The sequence below is a fragment of the Aythya marila genome (genome assembly GCF_965140915.1).
Source record: "Aythya marila genome assembly, chromosome: 19".
Classification (NCBI taxonomy): Eukaryota; Metazoa; Chordata; class Aves; order Anseriformes; family Anatidae; genus Aythya; species Aythya marila.
The window spans coordinates 9,835,498-9,859,953 of NC_139060.1; the positions used below are offsets into that span (position 1 = coordinate 9,835,498).

Consider the following 24,456-nt stretch of genomic DNA (forward strand, 5'->3'; position numbering starts at 1 on the left):
CTCCTGATGTTGCTCATCGAGAGACCAAGCAGCGAGAGGCTCACTCTGACTTCCTTTATCTACTACGAATAAGCAAAAGGGCAGATTTTGTTGGAGGTAGCCTGTATCTCATCCTGAGCCAATTAATAATTCTCTGACTCAGGAGTTGTGCTCTCCCAGGAGGAATCCACTGCTTTTAGTCACCAGTGGATAATAATTGTTCAAATTAGTGTTTTCCCCAGAATACCCAGAGCAGCACGAAAAGGTAAGTCTAAAAATAGGCTTGGAAAGTGACCCAAGGAAAGTCACGAGTGCACGGGAAGTTTGTTCCTCCAGCCCTGCCTTTCGGAGGAAGGTTGGAGCAATGGAGCTGCTGCTCCGAGCAGTTCCCTCTCGCCTTTGTGCTCAGCAGTTCTTGGGGATTAATTGGGCTGATGATGAGTGCTCCGGCTTGGCCAAGGTACCCTGACAGCTAACAGTCTTGCTTTAAATAGAGTGCCAGAGTGTGCATGCTCATCTGCCGGAGAGAGTCAGAGAGAGGAAAGAGGTTTACAATAACTGAAAATTGTTATAATTATGACATAATTTGGACATCTGGAAAGTTTCAGCGTAAGCAGAATTTCAGCATGTGGAAGCTCGTTACTGGAAAGTTGGGGAATGAATTACTGGCCCGTTTGTCACATAAAGCTGGCTAACTGAACCCCATCCGCTGCTCCACAATTAAACTTTTATGGTCTCCCAGCCTGTGGCAGCGAGCGGTGCTCGCGGGCTGCGCGCAGCCGGTGCGTGCGTGTTCAGGGGGCTACTTCCAGTAACTGCAACCTGTCCTGATCACTCAAGCCTTAAATTGCTTAAAGGATTCTCCTGTTTCTGGGCAAATACCGTGAAGTCAAAGGGCTTTGTCCAATTGTGTGGATCGAGCCAAAGACAGAGGAGAACCTTCCCAGCCAAAGGCTTTGGTTAGTGTTATCGGTACAGCACGGGGCTGGGCAGGTGCCCGCGGCCGGGGCCGTGCCACTGCGGTGCTCAGCGGGGCAGGGGCACAGCCAGGGGCTTTGCCCTGAGGCTGGTGCAGTTCGGGGCCTCCCTCCTGCTCCTGGCACAGGTGGGTGGTGGCAGTGGCAGCGCGCTGTGCGGGCAGCAGGACGGGCTCTGGCAGCGCGGCTTTCTCTTCCCAACAGGGGTGAGGGGCAGGCGCAGGGCAGTCAGGCCCCGAGAGGGGCACAGGCCTGTGGGAAGCCAGCTCACGTTGCTTTGCTCACCCCACGTAGTCCCTGCAGCAAAACTGGCAAACCGTCCTGCGAAATGGCTGTTTGGTAAGGAGATTTATGGCCTAAAATGGAGGCTGCCCCCTCCTCGGTCTGCTGTTAAACCATCCAGCTCTGGAGGTGAGCAGCTCTGACTTGCAGACAAAGACGGTGGCCGTGGCCAGAGCAGGCTCCGGGGAGGAGGGAAAGGGCCGGTACCAGGGACTTGGTGGCCACTGGGGACCCATTGTCAGCCTGCTCCCGCGTGGGAGGATCCAGCTGAACAAATAACCCGTGCTGGGAACAGGATAAGGTGGGAGCAGGGAGCTGGGAGGAGAGCAGGCAGCCGGGTCTGCGGCGATAAGGGCTGCTGCCGCGGGCATCTGCAGGGCACAGGGCAATTCTGGGGCCTTGGGAAGCCTGGCGGGGCTCAGTGCGGTTGTGAAACCAGAGTGACTCCCGTGTGGCTCTGCATTTGCCCTCATCCCCATGGGATTTGGTCCAAGAGCTAGACCAGGAGCACTGCAATTCACACAGCCGAGCACCAGCTGCGCTGGTGACCCCAGTACCCCCGGTGGTTCACCTCACATGGTGGTGAGCTGCTTTGCACGGCTCGTTCCATATCTCTGGCTTCCCAGTTGTCAGGGGTTTGGGCTATGCTTCTTGTCTGTCTGGTTTGAGTCTCCTGATGGGCACTGCAGGGAAAAGAGGAGCCTGTGGCTGGTGAGGGTGGCAGTGCTGCTGTGTATCAGCAGGGTGAGAGGACTCTGCCTTGGTGCAGGTCAGGGCGTCACACCACGTGGCTGCTACACACCATGCTTCTCACTGCTTTGTGGCACTTCAAACACCTCGGCCTTGAACTTCACCATCCCTGCGTGTCCTTCTGTCATTTCAGTGTCTTCCCAAGGGAGCTCAAGGAAGTTTTCGCCTCGTGGAGACAAGAGTGCAGCAACCGCGGCCGCCCAGACATCAGCGAGCGACTGATCAGTGCCTCCTTGTTCCTGCGGTTCCTGTGCCCAGCTATCATGTCCCCTTCCCTCTTCAGTCTCCTGCAGGAGTACCCGGACGACCGCACTGCACGCACTTTGACCCTCATCGCCAAGGTCACCCAGAACCTCGCCAACTTCGCCAAGTAAGCGGGGCTGCGGCAGCGGGAGGGGGCAGCTCTGAAGAAGGGGAAGGGAGGTCCCACGCTGGCCGCTCCTTCCCTGGATGGAAAGGGCCTGCTTGTTTCCTGTTGTGTTTTTCCCCCGTCTCTCTCTGGGACCCATTCCCTCGCTGTTAGGTCAGAGAGATCAGTGAAGTTTCCAAAACAGCACGTGTTTTACGAGCAGGAAAACAGGCTGCTCTGACCACACAGAGAGGGCTGGGTTGCAGCGGGAACACCCAGGCACAGCCAGGAAATGAGTCCCGTGATTGCTGTGCTGGGAGAGGCTGATGGCATCAGCTCTGCCTCCCGTCAGCGGCACCAGCAGGGCCAGAACCCGCACAGCAGCAGTGGTGTGTGTAGCTCTGGAGCCGTTCTGTCCCTCCCAGGAGCTCTGGGCCTTTCCCTGCTAAGACAGCAGGGTTATTTGAACGGGGATGGCAGGAGAAGGGGATGGGGACACTATCAAGTTCTAACTAAGCCCATAGGTTTGATGGAAACAAAGCAAGAGATTTCTGAAAATCTTTCCACTGGCTGCAGCTCTGAGCTACTTATCCTGAGCTCTGATAACAGAACGGTGAGCTTTCCAAAACATGAATGGGCAGTTTCCTTCTAAAGCTCCTCAGATTTGGAAACCAGCTCAGTGTACGCACGCGCAGCCAGGAGTGCACGCGCATGCACACAACTGCAGGTGGAAGGCAAACAAGTGTTACATGAGGTGACAGAAATTCTCCATATTCCTGACCAATCCCTAACTAAAGGGTTTCCAGATCTTCAGCACTTCACAGGAAGGAACCTCTAACTAAGCTGACATTAGTCAAGCGTGTGGCTGTGGCCAGCTTCAGGGCCTGGAATGCGGGGGAGAGCGTGGGACTCCCACAGCCATCGTTCACTGCACCTCAGCCGAGTGACTGGGCTTGGTTGTTTTGATTTCCTCATTTCCAGTGATGTGTCTTACTTCTGGAGGCTGTACCAGCAGTAAGATGCACCCCATCACCAAGAACAGCTTCATTTCTGTAGCTTTCACCTCCATTTCTGCTGCTGAGGTCCCATGCTGATGAGGGCTTAGCTGGATTAGGCTGCAGTTAATTTTGGTTCCATGTTCAGTGAGGTGCCAGCTGCTTGTTAGCCACCCAGTGATCCCAAAGGCTCTGAAAGGGTTCAGATGCCACAGAAAGGCTCTGCCATTCTGACGTGTGTATGTACCTGCTCCTTCTGCTCGCTGCACCTCTGTTTACAGGATTTAGCTGACATTTCTGTTGCTGTCTTGATAGGTTTGGCAGCAAAGAGGAATACATGTCCTTCATGAATCAGTTCCTGGAGCACGAATGGACTAACATGCAGAGATTTCTCCTGGAGATTTCCAATCCAGAAACCATCTCAAACACAGCTGGCTTTGAAGGCTACATTGACCTGGGCCGCGAGCTGTCCACTTTGCACTCGCTGCTCTGGGAAGTCATTTCTCAGCTGGAGCAGGTACGGGGGGCTCACGGGGACTTGGAGGGAAGCACGGTTGGACAGCGCTGGGCACAGGGGCCCAGCACAGCGCACACTTCCCCCTTGTGCAGCCCATACCCGTTCATTAGCTGTGTGGGTGCACAGCACCGCTGGTACTAACCCTCAGCACTTCCCCAGCCTTCCCTGTGCTGCTTCTTGTCCTGCTTGGGGGCAGGTGAGTGTCACTTTCCCCCTCTGCTCTTCATCTCTGGGGTTTGAGCATGGAGGGGCTGCTGGGATGAGAAGGCAGAGCTGCTGAACACCAGCCCCTTCTGTCTTTTTCCAGCAGATTCAAATGGTTAATTTTTAATGAAAAGGATTTCTGTCAGGAGACCTGGACCAGGCTTGGCCGCAGCTGTCTTCGGCGTCTGAACTATGCTAAGCATGCTTGCTGCCTTCTGCCCCGCAGCAGCGAATGGTTTCTGAAGCCACATGTCTGGGACAGCCAGTGGAGTTAAATTATGGAGAAAATTAATGTTGCTAACGATTCACTGAGGAGACTGTCCAGCAACTGGCAGAACCCACAGATCTCTAGCAGAAACGCAAGATGCAGGCAGTAATTCTGCTCTCTTTTTCTACCAGGGCACTGCAACAAAACTTGGGCCTCTGCCTCGGATCCTGAGGGATGTCAACTCGGCGCTCAGTAACCCAGCCTGCGTGCAGGTCTCAGTCACAGCCGATCACACTGCATCCACTCCTAACGCTGGCAACAGCATCTCTGCGGGGCTACAGAAAATGGTGATAGAGAATGACTTATCTGGGTAAGAGCCTAAGAGGTGGCCTGGCCACAAAGGAAATTCTGAGCATTCACCTACTACCAAACCCTGAGCACCTGCAGGGACAGGCAGGACAAGGCGTGGTGTGGGCTCACCTGATCCATTGGCAAGGCTTTCTGTTGCAAAATGGATACTGGGTGTGGTTCAGCTCTGAATCCAGACAAAGCAGAGGGCAGTAGGGCAAGCACATGGCTCCCTCCCGGGTCTGTCATGAGCCAGAGCTGGGAATGTGGTCTGGGAAATGGAAAGCTGACCGGTTCTGAGCTCAGTTCTTGACGCTTGGCTGCAGAAGCAAAATGTTCATCCTTTGAGGGCTTGAGGGATTGTTCATACTGACCTCAAAGCACTGAGTTCTACCACTGAGTTCATTAGCTGTCTGAATGTGCAAGATTTATTGGTATTACCCATCGCTGTAAGATGTAGGGAATGTGCTGCATTCACCGAGATCCAAATGCGGACATTTCTCTAACAGCGGCCAAGCTGTAGAGGCCTCACAATCAATTCCAATCCACTCCGTCCAGTTTTTATAATGCTGGGTGTTTTTAACGAGCAGTGATTCACAGACACAGTCACCAAACACACTTTTAGGCCTAATTATGTAACAAATTTCATTCATGGGAAGGATGACTGTTGCAGACTTAAAATGTTTCTGTTTTTGGAAAAGTAGAGCCCACATAAATTGAAAGACACTGCTAACAAAATAGTTAATAAGTGGAAACTACAGAATACTTAACAGTTTAATTAGGAATGAAAGGCAACAATGGAGCTGGACTTGCTTTAATCAGAGCTTTCATCTCTAATGATTCCCAGCTTGAGGTACAATTATTTAAATCTAATGCTATGGAAGGTCTCTGCCAGTATGCTCTCACCCAAATACTTGCTTACAATGCACCATCTTTGATCGCAGAACATTCACATTAAGCTACTGCAAAGCTCTTTCTTTCTGTCTGCAAGAAATCAATATTGCTTGGATGTATCTGTTATGGCAGGAGCGGCGGGTGGATAACTTTCTGCCGCTAGGATTTAGCTCTGCTGTAACAGCTCTGTCTGACCCTCGGCAGCCTGGTGTGGATCAGCCCCCCAGTGCTGTACAGGTCCTGGCCAGCCCCCGGGAGCTCAGAGCCCAGGCATGGAGCAGAGGACAGGAGCGGGGTGGGTTCTGCCAGCTGGGAGCTCAGCCCCGTGCTGCCGGCACACTGCGGGCTGCGGCTGGCAACGCAGAGCCCAAGAGCGAGCCCGTCAATGCCTCCCGCAGAGCACGGCCTGCTCCTCCATGTGAGGCACCTCCTGCTCTTCTGCCCGTCCCCCAGGGGTGCCCAAACCCCTCCGTTCCCCTGTCCCCCTGCTCCTGCTGCACCGTCCCCATGCACAGGCAGAGCCGGGCCTGGCCCTGTGCCCTGCAGGGGCTGGGCTGCGTCCCCTGCCCACAGCTGCGCCACGCTGATTTCTTCTGAGTGATAACGTTTTCCTGCTCTGGTGCAGCATTCACAACTCTTCTTTTTTTTTTTTCTTCTTTTTTTTTTTTTTTTTTGTTTTCCTCTCCTTTTCCTTACGCACTGACCTCCCCGCAGTCTGATAGATTTCACCCGGTTACCATCTCCAACCCCTGAAAACAAGGACTTGTTTTTTGTCACAAGGTCTGCTGGGGCCCAGCCCTCGCCTGCCCGAAGCTCCAGTTACTCAGAGGCCAATGAGCCCGACGTGCAGATGTCTAACGGCAGCAAGAGTTTGTCCATGGTGGACTTGCAGGACAATCGGCTCTTGGACAGCGGGGCCAACGCGCCCGGCGCTGCCGACTCGCTCAATGACAGTCAGTCGTCCCTCGGGCAGTTGCAGGGCGTGTGGAGCGCACGGACTCAGCAGAGCGGCGTGCCGGCCATGGCCACCGTGCGCCGGGTGGGCCAGACGCCCACCACGCCGAGCGGCGAGAGCGCGCCCGGCCGGCCCCAGCTGCTGGCGCCGCTCTCCTTCCAGAACCCCGTCTACCAGATGGCGGCGGGGCTGCCGCTCTCCCCTCGCGGCCTGGGCGACTCCGGCTCCGAGTGCCACAGCTCACTCAGCTCCCACAGCAACAGCGAGGAGCTGACGGCCAACAAGCACGGCTTCGCCGGCCCCGCCGCCAGCGAGGACTTCGCGCGCCGGACGGGGGAGCTGGCCCGGCGGCAGCTCTCGCTGACGGAGAAGGGCGGCCAGCCCACCATGCCGCGCCAGAACAGCGCGGGGCCGCAGAGGCGGATAGACCAGCCGCCCCCGCCGCCCCCGCCCGTCACCCGGGGCAGGACGCCGCCCTCCCTGCTGAACACGGTCCAGTACCAGCGCCCCTCCAGCGGCAGCATGATGTCCTCCTCGCCCGACTGGCCTGGCAGCGGGGCCCGCCTGCGGCAGCAGTCCTCCTCCTCCAAGGGCGACAGCCCCGAGATGAAGCAGCGCACGATGCACAAACAGGTGAGTTCGGGGGGGCTGCGACGGCTTCGGGGGTTGGTGGGGCCAGGCAGGGGTCAGGCCACGGACCTGGAGAAGAAATGGGCTGTTGGGGATCGCTGCGGTGAGAGGGGACATCGTTCTGGCCACGTTGGGGTGCGACTGCCATGAGGTGGCAGAGACACGAGGGTGATGGCAGCCCTGCCCCTGTCCTGCGCTACCATCTCGTCACCGCTTTGCCTCTCCATGCGCAGGCTCTCATCCCATGCCATAGTCAACCCAGCCCCATCTCACAGACTTGGACTAGGCGCCAATCTTCTCATTTATCTACAACTCCCTGTGCTGCTGCTCCTGCCCCACCAAAGCCTTGGTGTCCCTGGACACTCATTTCTCTGTTAGACCCTCCCGGGAGCGCAACAGGGGAGGCAAGAGCAGTAAGGAAGGAGCGTGCTCCCCATCAAGAGTGAAGCTGCAGCTGTGCAGAGCTCGACAGTGCTTCGGGTCCCAGAGCTCGTGCTGGTCTGCACAGAAAGGAATGGGACTGGTCACGGTGCTAACACAAAGCAGTACGTCACAGACCCAGGGCCCTCCGGTTTCCTGGCATGGATAAATCATTTGGCTAGTGCTCCTTTAGTCATTTTACATTTCAGATACAGCCCTGTAGAAAATTAACACAGTAGGGCCTCTCAGTGCCCAAAGGAAGAGTTTTAGAAGTAACACAAAACCCAGAGAGTGCGGACAACTGGCACGAGCTCACTGCAGCGCAGCCCAGGCTCCTTTCCAGCAGCACAGCGTTGGAGGAGCAGCAGAGCTGCTGTAAGTACCTCTGCCTTACAAGGCAGCTGAGGAGGCCTTGTGTCAGTGCTGCCCATTAAAGGCTGTTTTATCAGCCCGATCTGGAGCTGTTCTGTGCATGCTGTATTGATTCATAAGCGCTGACATTAGCAAGCTGGCCATGTAGCCACATTTGTATAATGGGGATCGATCCTCGTTAGGTGCAGGGGGCACAGAGCTCTGCAGGCAGCAGCCTGGTCAGTAGCAGAGTTTCTTTGAGACGAGGAGTGCAGCAAAACCTTCGGACCCCGGCCAGTCGGTGACTGCAGAGCTTTCCTCCCAGAGCTGGTCCCCAGCTGCCCCTCCCAGCCCAATCTGCGTATTTGACTTGTGCCTGAGCAGTGTCTGTGAATCACGGTGAAACTGCTCGCTCATCGCTGCTGGTATTAAAGTCCCTTTGAGACCAGAGGAGTCCCGTGCCCTGGCCATTCCCGTAGAATTCCCCAAGCCCCACTCCTGCCAGGCAGCAGCGCTTCCCCTGCCTTTGTGAGGCCGTTTGCTGATCTGCCTTTGGAGCTGTGCCAGGCTGGATCAGGTGCTCTTTTTCACCTCGTTGGAGAAGGAAGAAAGAGGCAGAAGGACCTGTGCACAGCTGGGCTGAGCTCTGCTAACTGAGAGCCTTGGAGCAAGAGCCTTTAAGTCACTGAAGTGAAGCTGGGTGGCCAGCGCTCCTCCGAGCCAGCCAGTGAGCAGCCTCCGAGATGGAGGTCTAAGAAGAAGCAGAAAGCCACGAGCCAGGGCAGGATTTACAGCAAGTGTGCCATGAGCAGAGGCTGAAACTTCTGATTCAGAACTGTGGAAATGAAGACCAGGCTGAAAGATGGCTTGGGAAAGCTCCCAGTGCCAGTGGGACAACCAAGCAGCCCCACTCCTGCAGAACCTCCTGGTCTGCTGCCTGCCAGCCACCGGGTTCCTCCCCTGTCCAGAGGTCTGCATGGATGAGAAAGTCGCCTGCATTTCTGCCTTGTTAGCTTGAATTCACTTGACCAGGTCATCCAGATCCCTTGTGTTCCTCCAAGAAACTAATTACTGCTGTTTATAATGAGCCAGGACGGAGGGGAAATGGCTGGAGCTTCACTTCCTCAAGTTCCTGATGTGGTTGGAAACTCTTCAGGCAACAGTTTGGTCAGAGCTTGTGGTCCCTGCCCAGGCCAGGACTGAAAAGCCACAGCTGCGGCTCTGGCTGCCTGGCAGGAGAGCAGCCCTGCTCCGTGGGCACCCACAGCTACCTGAGCACCCCCGGGAGCTGCTGAGCTCTCAAGGAGTTGGACCTCACCCGTGGAGAAGCTCATCCTAGAAGAACCCTGTATTTTCCAAGAAGGCGTCAGCATGACCAGGGGGAGCATTCATTTTGCTGGGTTTATCCGTACGAAGCCTTCCCAGTGCTCAGCCTTCCCATCTGCCAGCAGCAACGACCTGCTCCAGAAACCCTGGCCTGTTCTTTGCAGCGGGCTCCCTCTGCAGCACACCTCTGTGTTCTCTGGGGATGGCAAAGGGAAGAATTTGGCCTGGCAAAGGCCAATTTATTAAAATAATGTGAGGTGCACAACAGGAGTTGTTCCTGTGCCTCCCCCTGGCTGTTCTGGTAGCTCAGACCTGCTCATTGCTGTTTGAGCAGCACGGGAGAGGGCTTGCTTGGAAGGAAATTCTCTCTCTAGCTTCATGACCATTTCTGTTACAGGTTTTTCTTTTGTTATGGTTGTATGTTTCATTGTAGGCCCCTTCTCCTGTGAACCCCAATGCCCTGGACCGCACTGCTGCTTGGCTTTTGAATATGAACATGCAGTTTTTAGAAGATGAAAGCATTGACCCAGATTCCAAGCACAGGGATAAGCTCAGGAATAAGGACGAGCTCAGCCAAGCAGAAAAGGTAAAACCTGATTGGATTGAATCAAGTTTCTAAATAGAGAGAGGATTTCCTTGAATGTCGTTCATCTGAGCAGCCCAGGGGCAAGGTGGGCTGTCTGGCACCCCCCTGCCCAGGAGAGAGGGGTGTCAGGCTCTGCGCCCTGCTGCTCAGTGTCACAGGGCACTGCTGGGGAAGGTCTGGGAGGTTTTCACACACTGACTCGAACTGTCCTCTGATGAGAGCTAGTGAGAAAAGCAGGAGCCAGGAACCGAGTGCTGGTGCTGCTCTGCGACATCGTCTGGAGCCAGCTGGTGCCTCTTACTTCCCCCTGGCTGCAGGAAAGAAAGCTTAAAAACCAGTTTCAGCTCACCTATAAAACAGATCGTAGAGGAGAGTGCAGCCAGCCTTCTGCCTCACAACAGGGACATGTAGAAAGAAGCAGCTCCCATGCTAAAAAGCTGCAAAGAGACCTAAAATTAAGCCCAGATTCTGGTCTCAGCTACAGCACCAGGGTGTGGTGTGACACCATGGGTGCAGTGACGCTGCTCCGAGGCTGTGTCAAGGATGCAGCAGTCAAGAGCTGAGCAATCTTTGACTGGTGCTTCTGTGAGATGCTTTCTCAGCAGCCTGGCACTGCCACGACACCCGCAGCTGGGCACGGTTAGCTCGTGGGGTGTCCCCTGACCGTGCGTCACGCTCCTCACACCAGGCACCTGTTAGCACCAGGTCACACACAACTCCTGACGGGTCCCTCCCCAAACATGTTTCCTGTTTCTCCAGCACAGACACGTTTCTGTTTTCTTGTAACAGCAGCCCTTGCCTGTTGTGTTGTATCGTTGTTGGACTCTCACCTGTTAAATTCAAGTGAAAGGTCAAAGGCAGGGACTTTAGACCCTATGGTAGGGACTGTGAGGTGGAAGGCGAAGGCTCCCAGACTCCTCAGGAAAAGTGTGGCTATTGTTTGTGAGAGCTCAACCCATTTTTTACTGCCTTTCTCCTCCTTGGCTGTTCCTGTAAGTACACAGCCACGTACTGAGCAGGCAGCATCTGACACAGAAGTTCTGTGGTTAGACTGTGTATGCAGAGGCAGACGCCCAAGCAGGGACACCAGCAGACAGCCAGTGACAGCGAGGGTGTTCCCAGACGAGCTCTCTGTGCTGGTGTCACTGCTGTGCTGGGTCACTGGAGGGCTTCACAAGGGTCAGTGCGGGATGTGCCAGGCAGGGATCGCCAGCACCCGCTCCAGGTGGATGCTGTTGGGGTTACAGATTCAGGCAGTGCTGCAGCACACCGGTCCCTGCCCTCACGCTGGTGGTGCCCTGAGCCTGGCGTCTCATTCCCATGCAGCATCTTCTGTTACTTTGCTGTCACGCCCCCGTCACTGGCATTAAGGACCGTCATTAGCATAACCTCTCTCCCCATTGCTGTAAGCCTCCAATGGTAACCGAGAATGAGCCAAGTGTGCTAGAGACAGGAGCGACTCCTGCGGGCTCTGAGGCCTCTCCTGCTATCATTTGAGCTCATTTATGCGGCTCCTATTTTAAGGCTAGGGTAGGTATTTAATCTTTCCTCTTTGAGCAACTCCCTTCTGTCTGACTTCAGTGCTTCTGTGCAGCTCTACGGGCGTCTGTGTTTCCATCACGCCGGTTCCATGTGCAAACTGTCTCGTTTCAGTGCCTCAGTGAACGCTTTGCTAAAGGAAAAACACAGTGAGATGTTGGGCCTGTCTGCCCAGGCTGTTCCCACTTGGAGGCTGTTCCCAATCTGCCTGCCATGGCACAAATACTGCGGCCGTTCAGGAAAACCCTCAACACCGTAAAGGTTCAGCCCAGAGGCGTTAGGGTTATTCTGCCACCAGTCAGCAGAGCTGATTGTAGGAGAGCCGTGGGGACTTGTGCGAGCTGGGGCCCTCTCACAAAGAGCTGGCCTTTTAGTAAAACCCCACAGCAGGGCTCTCAAAACCGGGACACAACAAAGTCCGTAATTTGAATGCTTACCTGGGAGCTGGCCAAGGAGACGGCCACGTTTGCAGCTCACCAAGGCAATGCACAACGAAGCACATTTCTGTCAGTTGGTGTATGACACCTGTGGCCTTGGAACAGATTTCATCACAGAGATGAATTTTTTCCCATTTCTGACTCTAAAACAGCCAAATTCTCAGCTGCATGTTAATTATTCTAAGGTTATTGCAGTTTAAATTGAAAAAAAAAAAAACAACAACAAACACAAACATGTCAAGGCTAACTTTGAAATTAAAGTCTCGTTCTGGAGCTTCACACTGCACTTTCCTTTACCAAAGCACGTTGTACCGAATGCTGTGCTTCTGCAGTAGCCACACCCAGCCCTGGGTTAGGCAGCTCTCCGGTTTCGTAATTGCTTTACGTGGCTCTTCTACTGCTGATTTTTAGCTTCAGCTGTGCAAGCTGTAGTCTGTGGGGTCTTGGCTTCACGCAGCAGCTCTTCTGGGATTGAGCCTGGGCTTGCCACCTGCCTGCCTCGCTTAGTCTGCAGGGCGCAGCCCCAGTACTGCTCGCTGCCCCTGCTCACGACACGTGCCCGCTGCCTGGCAGGAGGCCGTGCATCCTAACAGCTCCTGCTGGGCTTTCGGCAGCTCCAGAGCACACACAGTTATTGGTGTAGGCTGAAGAGCTCACGCGTAAACCCAAAATCCCACCAATTCAGCTTTTCCTGCCTGTGTTCAGCCCCGCGCTGTTAGTGTAAGGGAGCTGCCAGCTGCATTTGCCATTCAGTCGCTCTAACCTGCATTCCCCATGTGAAATGCTGATCTCTGCTAACAACCCCTTCTCTGAACCTGCCAGTGATGTGCCAGCCCCGCGGAACGCAGCGCCGCTCCTAGCGCAGCACGGAGAAGACGGAAGAGGAGGTGTCGGCACGCGGGGTTATCTGACACGGGTTTGCAGCTAGTCTGATGCGAGGACAGGGGCGTGATCGGGCTATGGGGAAACCCTGGCAAGGGCAAAGCCCTACTAGGTAACGTGCTACATGTGTTTTCTCCTCCTGTGTCTGTCCTTGCGTGCTGTAGTACCAGCAGGACCTAGTGGTGCTGCAGGACAAGCTTCGCATCTCCAACAAGAAGCTGGAGGAGTATGAGACGCGCTTCAAATGCCAGGAGGAGACGACGCAGAAGCTGATGCTGGAGTACCAGGCCAGGCTGGAGGAGAGCGAGGAACGGCTCCGGAGGCAGCAGGAGGATAAGGAGATCCAGATGAAGGGCATCATCAGCAGGTACGGGGCAGCTGGGAGGAAGGCAGGCAGCCAGGGTGGCATTAGAGCTGACCCCTGCTCGGGGGGGATCAGGTTCCTGGGCAGAGCAGGCAGCTTTCCCTTGTGGGTTTGCCACCATTTACACGCTGCCCCTGGGGGAGTTTCAAGCCCTGACTCTCTGGGTTCCCCCCATCAGTGTCACCTCACAGAGGATTTGCCCCCATTTCCCTGATTCACATAGGCAAAAGTATAGGAGGCAAGGGCTGGCAGGCCTCCTTGGCTCACAGAGGATCTGGCAGGCTCGCTCTCCTTTTCGTACGAGCAATTGATCTGATGCTCAAAATGAGCCTTTCCTGACACCCAGTGAAGATCTCATCTCCCTCACATTGCTCCTAGCGATAAACCCCTTTCTCCCACCCAGACTGATGTGGTGGTTACATTTCCCTGGTACACGGGCTGGTCAGGCCCGCTGGCTGCTTCTTTACCTGAGGCAAGCCAATTCGGTGCTTTTAATCAGCCCTCCTAAATGGGTCTTCCTTCACTGGCCTTAATCACTTTAAGCTTTTGGGCAGCCTGCTATAGAGGTGTCTAGACAAAATTAATCACCAGAAAAAAGACTGGGCTTGAACTATTGGTTTTTGTGCAAGAAGAGGCAGTGGCAACGACTGCGTGTGTCTGTGTGTGTCTGCGTGTGTCTTCCTTTACATTCGAATGCACAGCTGCGGGTCCTGGGAGCATCTCAGCTTCATCAGTTTCAGATGAGGGAACTTGCCCTCGTATGGATGGTGGGGGCTGCTACATGAGGCCTATCCCATCTGCAGATTGTCCTTCAGGCATTTCATACAGCCTCCTGCGTGCTGCAGAGATGTACAGCACCCCTTTGGCTCCTTGGTGCCGAGGACTAAATGAGGCTGTGCTCTCTATCACCGTGGGTGGCTGATGTGGGTGGGTGTAAGGCTTGTGTCTGGGCAGCTCAGTGTGGCAGAGCCCAACAAGAGTAATTAATGTATTCCTGACACTCTGCGTGCTACAGAAGGCCATTACTTTTCAGAGTAGCTTGATCCAGCCGGGAGGTGATCAGCACAATCTTGCCTTAGCAGTAGAGCAGCGGCCTGGGTCACTGTCAAGCTGTGCAAGAGCTGGGAATGAAATTGTCTGAATGAGGAGATGAAGAGAGGTGCTCCGGGGCACCCAGCCGTGCCCAAAGCTCCCAGCTTGGCTCCTTGAGCAGTACACCCCACTGTACAAACAGGGGCTATGCACTCTGCAGCTTGAAAACGTGGCTTTCTTTTCTTGTCTGTTTGGCTACCAGGCTGATGTCAGTTGAGGAGGAGTTAAAGAAGGACCATGCAGAAATGCAGGCTGCCGTGGACTCCAAGCAGAAGATAATTGATGCACAGGTGAGTCCCTGCTCCCGAGAGCTGCAGCGCTTCTTGGGGGCGAGTCTGCCAACAGGCAGCAGTGCCAGGTCAAGTGTGGCAAGACGATGTGCACGGGGTGAGTCAGCACGGAGCTACAGTCAGGGATGAGGGGGGACAGACCTCAGTACAACACATGTAACCTCACAGGAACATCATTTAAAGGCCTCAGTGCTGGGAGCCTGCCTTATTCCAGCCAGCAAGGCAGAGACAAGGAGCCTCCTTCCTCTCCTAGCAAGCAGCATTTGTTTCATTGCTGAAAATCAGCCTGGATGGTGCTCAGCCTGGTAAGATCAGTTGGGTGGGTTCAGAGCCTGCAGAGTTCAGTAACGCTTGCAGGACCTGGCTGGCAAGGCAAGTGCTGGCTGGCCAGAGCAAAGCCAACACCGTTCAGCATTCAGGTTGTGGTTTGCAAGGTTAGGAAGCTCAGGTAGTGTTACAGATCAAAACGGCATCAGGCAGTGGGAATAAAATACTCTGCTTGGAAAGAACGATCTGAAAATACAGCCCATAATCTCTTAATTTGTCTGGACAGAGATCAGCATCTCCTCAGCAGCCAGGCCTTCCTTCAGGTTGTGGCTAGGTGCTGGTAAATTGTAGGCTTTCTCCTAATGACCATATTAATCACTTGTGAGTCACCGCTCATGACTAATTTACTGTCTAGCTAATTAAAAAGGAGATGAGACAGTCGTAACTCTGTAAGAAGAATCACTGTTTTCCTGTAATTGCCTCACAACTGGTAAATCAGCACCGTCCCTCCTGCACTCAAGCAAAGCCCGGGGGACACGGGGCAGGTGGGAGGCGTGCACGGGACAGGCTGCAGCCACCTGCTGCCTCCGTGGGGTACCTGAGAGGCTCCTGCCGTGCCTGTGCAGCCTGCTTTGTTCAGCTTTCCGTCATCTCAGGCTGTGCACTGTCCAGCAGGCTGATGCACAGGCAAACCTGAGCCCCTCTGAGTCGTTTCTTATCCCCCCACTCACAGCAAGCAGAGGGAAGGCGCAGGGCAGGCACAGCTGGACCAGGCTGCGACGCCGCAGCTCCAGCTCCCGTCCCCACGATACTGGACAGGACTTCTTAGTGTAATCAGTAAGAATAAGGAAATTGCCATCACAGCCATCCCGGGAGGCCACGAGTCATTTAAACCATTTATTTACACTAACAAAATCAATTAAACACTGGCAGGAATAACCATCTTGGGAGAGAACTAGATTTTAGAACATGAGTCTTATCATCTTCATAGCAGCTGCAGTTAGAGCAAACAATGCAATTAATTTCTGTATCACTGAAAAATTAGGAAAAAAAATCTTTATCTCCGTTTCGTTCAGGACCAATTATTACATGGGATGATAAAATTAATTTAGCTCAGCTTCCATTTGTTTAAAAGCCTGGTGTGTCACAGCCTCTGTGAGACTGCCAGAGGAGAAGGGGCCGGGTCCTGGCTGCCTCTGGGCTCCTGCCCACTGACCGCTCCCCTCTGCTGTTCCTTCGCAGGAGAAACGCATTGCTTCCTTGGATGCTGCCAACGCACGGCTAATGAGTGCCCTTACTCAGCTGAAAGAGAGGTACAGCATGCAGACACGTAATGGGATCTCCCCCACAAACCCAACTAAATTGCAGATTACAGAGAATGGAGAATTCAGAAACAGCAGTAATTGTTAACCCGTGGAGGGCGCTGCCGCAGGAGAGGAGGCCTGGCCAGAGAGACCGTGCAGCAGCAGGTGTGAGCCGCGGCTTCAAAGAACGGCTGCTCTCTCCCCCAGAGAAACCAGCTCCTTACTGCGGACGGCGCGCTTGACTGAGCCTTTGTGGGAGATGCTAATGCCAGCACATTGAGGGGACGGAAAGATCGAGTGTGAGATGAGTGGCATAAGGAAATAAGAGATATTTGAGAATTGCTGTCACTGTTGGATTTAAATCAGTGTTTAATGTTTAAACAGAAGTAACCTTTTCCTTCCAAACTGCCCAAAGGATATGCCTCACCCCTCCCAGCAAGGAATAACGTCCTTGTCATTGCAGGAAGCGAAATAAAGGGAGCTGGGCAGAGCCTGCAGCAGGCAGCGGCCCCCTCAGTGCAGGTAGAGCGTGCAGCTGGCTGCAGCTGCCTGGGGGCAGCAGGGGAACCTGCCCCGCTCCTGTGACTCCCCCTGGAGCACAGCCCTGTCCCCAGAGCAAACCCCACGCCCCACCAGCCTTCCTTACGTGGCTCTGTGAGGCCACTGGCTTTTACAGCACGTAGCTGTCTGCAGGGCATTTACACGGCAAATTAATGTTTAATTAACTCTGCCCACACGGGGGGCACAGTCCAGGAGAACGGTCAGGGCTCCCTCGGCGCAGTGCGGTACCAGAGGGGTGTTGCATGGGGCACTGCGGTGGAGAAGGGTCCAGCGGGGCTGCGGGGCCACCACGCGAGCCCAGGTAGCGGAGCCAGCCCGAGGCTCTGCATGCAGGTGGAGGCAGGAGCTGGTACTGGCGATGGGCTCCCTGGGTCCCCTCGCCAGCTGCTGCTCGCTCAGCTAATGGGGAAGGTTTTGGTAAAGCAATAGTTCAGGGCGCTGTGTTCCCCGCCGCACACCTATCCATGGAACAAAGTAAAGTTCGCCTGAGCTTTGTCCCCAAGCTGTGAACGAGGTGCAGGGTCTGGCTTCGGTGGTGCCCGTGGTGGCACAGGGGGAGTGACGGGCTTTGTGACACGGCCAGCGTCTCGCTTGACGAAGGGTTCGTTACGGGGATGTAATGCTCTGTGCGGAGATTTTTACTGTTTCTGGGGAGAAAAACAGGCAAAGAAACAAGAGCAGCCCTGAAGACCCATGAAGATCGGTAATTGTATTTCTTTTCTTTCACAGTATGCATTAGAAAAAAAAAGAGCCCATTTTCTGGAATACTGTCCTCTTTAAATTGGGAATGAGCACTGCATGGAAATTAACCGGCTTGAAGAATGTAAAACATGGTCATAAGGGAGTAACCAACAGGAACAGCAGCCACCACCGAGAGCCCCCTTGTCAGGAGCACTGTGCAGGCATAAGCCAGGATTAGACTTTTCCTTGCTGCTGAAACACGCAGATTCGGCACATTCAGACACGTTGCGCTCAGCGGAGGGGTCACCTCCTTAACGGGGGATTGTGCCGCTGACCTGCCGCCACGGTGTGTTTGTTGCTTTGTGTTTTTTTAAGTTAGTCCTTCATGACTCCCAGTCTCAGAGCAGGTCCCTCGTACCACGAGCCCAGAGATTTTCTCTGAGATATGGATGACAGTGTACAGTGTACAGGACATCTCTGCCTTTTCCTCCCACTAAAGTTTAACACTGCTGACCGCCAGTCCTAGCTCCTCCTGCCATGTGTAAATGTTCAGACAAAGGGACTAGGACGCTCACTGCGCTCTGCACAGCTTAGGTACCGTCTCCAACCTCTCAGTACCCAGGCTGCCCGAGCAGGACGCTGTTTGCCAGTAAGCTCTGCATTGCCATGCCACCTCACAGCCGTAAGGCTCATTAACAGCACTCTTCCACACGCAATTGTTTTCAAAATTAAAGCTGCTTTTTCTTTTTGTAAGCGTTTTTCTGTTGCCTGGAAGCCCTGGGCCAAGCCCGGCGCGGCTGCACCTGCTGCAGCTCTGGTCCCTGGAGGAGCGGACGTGTTGCTCTGCACTGAGGTCTCCGCGCCCAGCCAACGCCTGCAGAGTGGTGCAGCCACACAGCAGACCCCAACAGGAGCTCCTCAGAGAAAAGTAATCACTAAGCAGTTATGGCAAGTACAGTCACCTTTGAATGTGGAGGATAGCACAGATGGCTTTGAAGACCCACACAAAACTGACGAGGTTACAACTGGAGAAAGACCCAGACAGGTTAGGAATACACGGGGTACTGGGAACGGTTCGGTACGTACACTTACCAGCTGCCATTGTCTCATACACACTGTAAGAACCCTGCAAAAAGACTATTCTAAACTGCTGTTGCCCTGAGATGTATTTTTAGAGCTATTTGTTTTTGAGCTCCAACATACCGGTGTTGGGAGAGACGAAGTTTTTCAAGAGCCAAGTAACGTAGAGGAATGGAAACGCTCCCAGAGCATGGGGCGGGCGCCCCACCAGCAGCGTTCCCATTCGTACGTGGAAGTAATGTTGGGATGCAGTCAGTGCTCTCCGTAAGAGCTGGAAAAAAGAACCACCCACAACACAGTTGTTTAGCACTGAAGCTAAGCAAAGCGCAGCTTAATCTTCTGCTCAACCACAAGCCAAGGCACTGCTTTTAGAACCTTCTCCCTCCCCCCTTTTTTTCTTTTATTTTTTTTTCCCCAGGATCTGTCAGAAACTCCTGGTTAACCTCAAAGTTGCAAATTACTGAACACATTGTTCTGCTGAAGTAGCAGGCACACTTAAGTCCTTCCACAGTGAGTTATTATAAAACACAACTTAAAAGTTCCAGTGCCAATACCTTCTGGAGTTGTTGCTTAGTTTCCTGAGCCAGTACGAAACAAAAACTCAAATCAGGAAGCGGTCTCGTTACAGTGGAGAGCCCCCCGCCCCTCAGCCCTGTGTCGCCTTCCCCTGCAAGTGTCAACAACTGGACCTAACCACCACGCTCCCCCGCGAAACGCTGGGGATAGGGTTTAAGATCCAGGCTCAGCTCAGATCTGTTACTTCAGTTTGTGTTTCTGTTATTTATAAACTGTACATTTCTGTGTGTGTGTGTGCGTGCACGTGTGTGTGAGCGGGAGCCAGCGACGCGAGCGGGCAGCGCAGCGGGCAGGGCACCCGGCTGCGGCCTCAGCCCTGGGAGCTGGCGCAGCGATGCCGAGGCGATGACAGCGGAGTAAAGCAACCACCACGCGCAGTGCTTTGTGAGCGGCTCCGTCTCCTTTTCCATTCTTGCGCTTTCTACAATAAGAAGCTGTTCTAGTGCAAACTTGTCAAAGTGTAAACAACACTAAAACACACTCAGATTTTTATCTTAATACAAGTCTTAATATTTTTTTGTAAATGTTTTCAGTGTTTACTGTAACGTATCTATCTCACTAACGGTTGTATATAGTAATTTACTTCTGGTGCTGCTTATTTGGTCAGGATTTGGCTGTATCAATGCTGTTTAGGTGAGGTGGACTCGAGCTAGCAAATTTGGATCCAGCCACAGGTCATGACTCCACCTCTTCCCCTTGGGCATCTGAGGGAGAGGGAAGGGAGAAAAGTCAGGGATCCAGATTTGGGGTTGGCCCACCTCAGGGATTCTGTTTTAAGAGTTATGATTTGGGGTTTTGTTAAACTGTAGTGAACACTGCTGAAAAAAAGTGAGCAAAATTTTGTGTAAACAGGGATGAAAAGGACTGAACAATACCCCCAGCGTCTCTGCAGACTCCAGGTACCATCTTTTTAGACAGGGTTTATGGCTCAAGTTCAGTGCCAACCACCTGGAGGGACCTCGGTCCTTCCCCACGCCAATTAACACTACAGTGTAGTCACCAGCCCCTTTCGCAAAGCCTGCTGCCATCCAAAGAGCCCCTTGTCACTGCATTGTCATTCGAGTCTGGTTGGGTTTGTTTTCTGCTTTTGCAGCTGTAAAGCACTGATTGCACTGTGAGAACGCGCTGACCCCTCCGGCCTGGCAGGCAGCCCGCTGGGGTTGTGCTGCTGCGGGGAGGCTGAAGGGAGAAGGGACGCGGTGCGCGCGAGTGAGGCACCGCAGACACTGCTAGGAAAGAAATGGGCAAGTAGTCTAGAGGCTTTTCCTGTTACTTAAGTCCATACCATGTAACAGAAAACATAAAGTCTGATCCGTGATCAACAAGGAAAGGATTTTTAGTGCCAGAAGTGGAAGATTCACTGCTGTGGTCTGCCAGGAGAGCCCCCAGGTTCTCTCCTTTCTCACTGTGCCCCCAAGGTTGCTGTGGCCTTGCCTTGAGCACGAAGCAGCCAGCACAAAGGGCACAACCGTGACACTGCCCTTGGGGCGAGCGTGAGGTTTCTTGTGCAGCACCCCATCCTTCCCCCCACAGCGGCTGTAGTGCTCAACGTAAAGGTTTGCAGTCAAAGCAATCCAGGACTGCACAGCGCCCCGGCCCTGACGTGGGGCAGCGTACGGGGGGCTCACAGCACCGGGAGGCTCCATCCCTGGCCCAGGCAGGGGCACTGCCCCTCCGAGCAGGTCCCTGACTCTTCAGGGCAGTTTCAGAGCAGACTGCTCAGCCACAAAGCTTGGCCACGCGGTTCCTGCCCTGCCCCGAGAAGCAGCCAAGCCCTGCGCTAACCCTGCACAGAAAACTGTTGCCTTTTCCTTTTCCCTTGTGGAAAATATAGGGGGGGTGGGAGGGGTGGGATGACCGAAGCATGCCAACATGCAGCTCACAGGCATCCAAACCAAATCCAATTGAGGGTGTTACATGACATTCAAAAATAACCCTGCTTTGAAAAAGGTGTCATGTTGGAGCACTGACCTTCACCGATGACCTGAGCTGTGACACTGCTGTAAATTCCACGTGGTTCTGCATCAGCTGCCAGTACCCCGAAGTGCAGTCTCCATGTCCACATATTCCTTTCTCATACATCACTGTGTCTTAAGATATACCTCTCTCTGTATATCTGCTTAAGCTGATACTTGTTCCTGATAAGCAGTCGCTATGTTTTATATCCTCTTATAAAGAAAAATTTTTTTTGTAAGTATGTTTAAAAACAAAAAAAAAATGCAAAGTGGAAGTGTTTGCTGAATCTCCTTCAGCTCCTTTTAAACTATGTAATAATGTACAGAGAAAGTTGTTGGTGTTCAAAGAAATGATGTGGCCGTGCAATTTATGTACATTTGCAATTAGAAATATTAAAGATTTATTTAGATATTTTATACAAGCTCTCCAGCACCTCTACTCAGTCATTCCCAGTCTCTGGCTCCACAGCACAGGGCAGAGCTGGGGCTGCCCGGCGGCACTCAGGGTGCCTGTAGCCCCTCCCCACCAGCCCTCTCCTCCCAAAGCCCTCCCCCCCCTTTGCTTCCCAGTAGAAGTGTCAGAAAACCTGAAGGAGTCATTAAAACCCTGGGTATCATGAGCACCTCTGCCTCGTTAGCATCACCGTAATTAGCTCCTATGAGAGACGGGGGAGACAAGCTGGCTGCATCAGGACAAGCCAAGATGTGGTGGGCACCCATGGCTGTCCCCGTGCACAGCAGCAGCTCTGGCCCAGGGGGGTCACCGGGCCCTGCTGGCTTCCACCCACCCCAGGGTGCTGAGTGCCAGTGCCCGACCCGACACACCTGGGCACTGGCAGTGGGGTTTTGGGGAGGTTTGAGCCTTTTGTCCTCACACTGGAGCTGCTGCTGCCTGCCGCCAGGCCCTGCATCGAGCCCAGGGGCTGAGCCTTGCTCTGTGCCTGCACCAGGCCGGCCGTTCCCAGCTCCTCCAGCCCCATCTCTGCTCCCAGCACCTCCTCCTGGTCCCAAACCAGGCTGGGGAGCTCTCCTGCCTCAGAGTTCAACCTTGGTGGTTGTGAAGGCTGAGACAGGTGAGGGGGAGAATTCCCAGGAAGCAGCACAGGGCATCTCAGCAACCGCTCCAAAGAGGGATTAGTCGGTAACACCTTGATATGAATAAAACCTCTTCAGCCGTCTCTGTTACGGCTTCATCAGAGCAAAGCTAAAGACTCAGCCGAAAATACCCAGAGCAGCTCCGTGCTCCTGCCAGCTTTCAGCATCGAGGCTCCCAGCATCTGGCTGCAGCCGCTCCCAGCAGCTTCCAGCCCCGCTCAGCGGAAGGGCAGGGCTGGGAGGAGCGAGCCTCTGCATTGCAAATCAGCAGCCAGAGCAAGGAGGGGAACGCGGGGCTGGCAGGCTGGGGATTCCAAAGCTCTTTGCTTGAGCTTTTTCAATCTGGAGAGGCGTTTTAGCCCAAGACTCATCAGCATTAATAATGCTCCAGTAATTGCACGGTACAGGTTTGTGCCGAGTTCAGCTGTGTCAGTGAGCAGGCTGCAGGCTGCTGGTGGTGCCAGGCAGCTCCTTCCCCATCACAGCACCGCCAGCAGCACAGCTTCTGCTCGGAGGAGGCTGAGGGAAGGCAGCCACGGAGATCATTATTAATCTCCAGCCTTCACTCCCGTCAAGCATCTTTCACTTGTGGTTTTCCAAGCCCTTCACACTCAGCCCCCAGCCTCTCTGCGGTAGCTGAATGTCATCGTCCTCCTTTCCACACGGGACATGCAGCTGGAGCACAACTTTCCCAAGGCCTCCAGCATGCTAAAAACGCCAGACAGCTGATCTCCTTCCCTCCCTGTTCCGCACGCAGCCATCCCACGCACGCCAGCCCCAGCCCCAGAGCAAACATCCTCTGGGGAAGCAGCTCAAAGCCGGCAGTGAACAAACCTCCAGAGCCTCAGCCCCAGGGACAGGGAGAGCTCAGTCACCCGCTGCCGGGGGAGTCAATAAGGACAGGCAGGCAGAAAGGAAGGGGCTGGAAGAACAGGAGTCATTAGTGGAAACTTGTTGTTTGTGCTAATTAGATCATTATCTGGGAACTGCTGTCGATGTTGCTATTTCAGCTCCTCTCGCCGTTCACAACTTTATTTTATCCGTGCCTACCAGCTCCCTGCACTCTTCCACGTCCTCCAGGAAGGACACAAACTGGTGCTGCTGGGTGGCAGCTGACCCTGGCTGGAGCCAGGCAGTGCTCTGAGCCTCGAGCCCAGTGCCACGTGGGCACAGCACTGAGGAGAGGCAAACACTCGTGTCATGCCCCACAGGAATGCCACCAGCCACCCTAGGGCTGCTGACAGCCCTGCTCAGGGGCACAGGCTGCAGCGCTGCCCAGCAGCAAACTCTCCTTGCTGCGAGCCCCCCAGCACCCAACCCTTGCAGCCTAAGGACTCACCCAAGGTTCTGCAAAGGGGCCTCTCCTGCCAGGACTCCTCCAGAGAGGCTCTTCCCAGGACGTTCAGCCGCTGCTCACCTCTCACACCCGTTGAGGACTCAGAGCACAGTGGGACGCCCCCACCTGCAGACCGAGCAGTTTTGGGGCTGGGAGGCAGAGCACGGGCTCTACCTCAGCACTGCCCCCCATGCTGCCCTCACCACCCCCAGCAGGGGCTGCTCGTGGAGGAGCACTCAGGCTCCCAGACTGAAGCCAGCTCCCAGCACTACCCCGAAATACCAGTCAGGAGCAACGTTAGCAAAGAAAGAGAAGATGAAAGATACCAAGCTGGCAAGGTGGGTGCAGCGGGAGGTCAGCAGGAGCGGGCTGCACGCTGCGTTCATTTAATGCGCCATGCTACTTCTGCCTAGCTTTATCAGGATCAAAGCTGCTCGCAGGCTCAGTTTTAAGACACACTCCCCTCACCCAGGGGAAAACATTTCCCAGTCTGTCATTACGTGCCCTGCTCCATTATTGATCTTAGAGAGACATAGATTAGGTTATTTGGTTATTAAAAAAGGAGGCAAAAGGAAGAGGCACAAAGATCTGGACACCTGTAGGATTTCCAGTTTCCTACCTGACGGCAAGCACAATTCCACTCACATAAATAATATTGATGCAGGCCCTTTACATTATCAGATTTTTCCATTGCTGGTGTGAGCTACAATTGAATCACCTCAACCATTTGATTTTTGTGCCGTATCTTCGAGAAATAAAACCTGAACAACAGAGATCCCAAGTTGATTGCTTTTGATTTATTACAGTAATGTTTTTTCCACCTTGAATCCATACTCCTCCCTCATCTCTCTGAACTAAGAGCAGTGAGAGCTGCACTGAGGAAAGGACAAACACGAGGCTAAACTCAGCCCACAGGCGATAAACCAGGGAGATGAGGCTTGAGCTTGTGAGGAGTGCTCCCACCCCAGGCATGGGCGAAGCACTGCCGCTGGGGGAGGTAGGGCCGGTCCATGGCACACCAGCCCCCTCCCCACAACACCCCTGGAGGCACAGGTGGACCTCGAGCCCCCCGGTACCCGAGGGATCACCCCAAGACAGCCAGGTGAGCATAGCGAGTGCACCAAGTGCTCTCCTGGAGCTCCCAGCGGTGTGCAGGCAGCTGAAGCCGCCCCAGTTGTTAATGCTCGCTTTTGCCAGGGGTCATGCAAGGAGTGGGAACAGGGAAA

At 54.2% G+C, this 24,456-nt stretch overlaps 1 protein-coding gene across 11 annotated transcripts in view; it reads left to right on the forward strand.

Annotated features, from left to right (window-relative positions):
• Positions 1 to 21,221, forward strand: part of DAB2IP (DAB2 interacting protein) — a gene marked incomplete at its 5' end in the record, with an annotated part of 181,667 nt that extends 160,446 nt beyond the window's left edge. For 9 of the 11 annotated variants that reach the window (XM_082775571.1, XM_082775567.1, XM_082775577.1 and 6 more), the window contains 8 exons: positions 2,122 to 2,358; positions 3,648 to 3,849; positions 4,453 to 4,631; positions 6,218 to 7,091; positions 9,619 to 9,771; positions 12,794 to 12,996; positions 14,288 to 14,375; positions 15,885 to 21,221. In XM_082775571.1, the coding sequence (XP_082631697.1) occupies positions 2,122 to 2,358; positions 3,648 to 3,849; positions 4,453 to 4,631; positions 6,218 to 7,091; positions 9,619 to 9,771; positions 12,794 to 12,996; positions 14,288 to 14,375; positions 15,885 to 16,052 (2,104 nt within the window). In that variant the 3' untranslated portion in view covers positions 16,053 to 21,221. The remainder of the gene's footprint in view (positions 1 to 2,121; positions 2,359 to 3,647; positions 3,850 to 4,452; positions 4,632 to 6,217; positions 7,092 to 9,618; positions 9,772 to 12,793; positions 12,997 to 14,287; positions 14,376 to 15,884) is intronic. The other 2 variants (XM_082775570.1, XM_082775572.1) reach the window with 2 other exon arrangements.
• Positions 21,222 to 24,456: the final 3,235 nt, after the last annotated feature.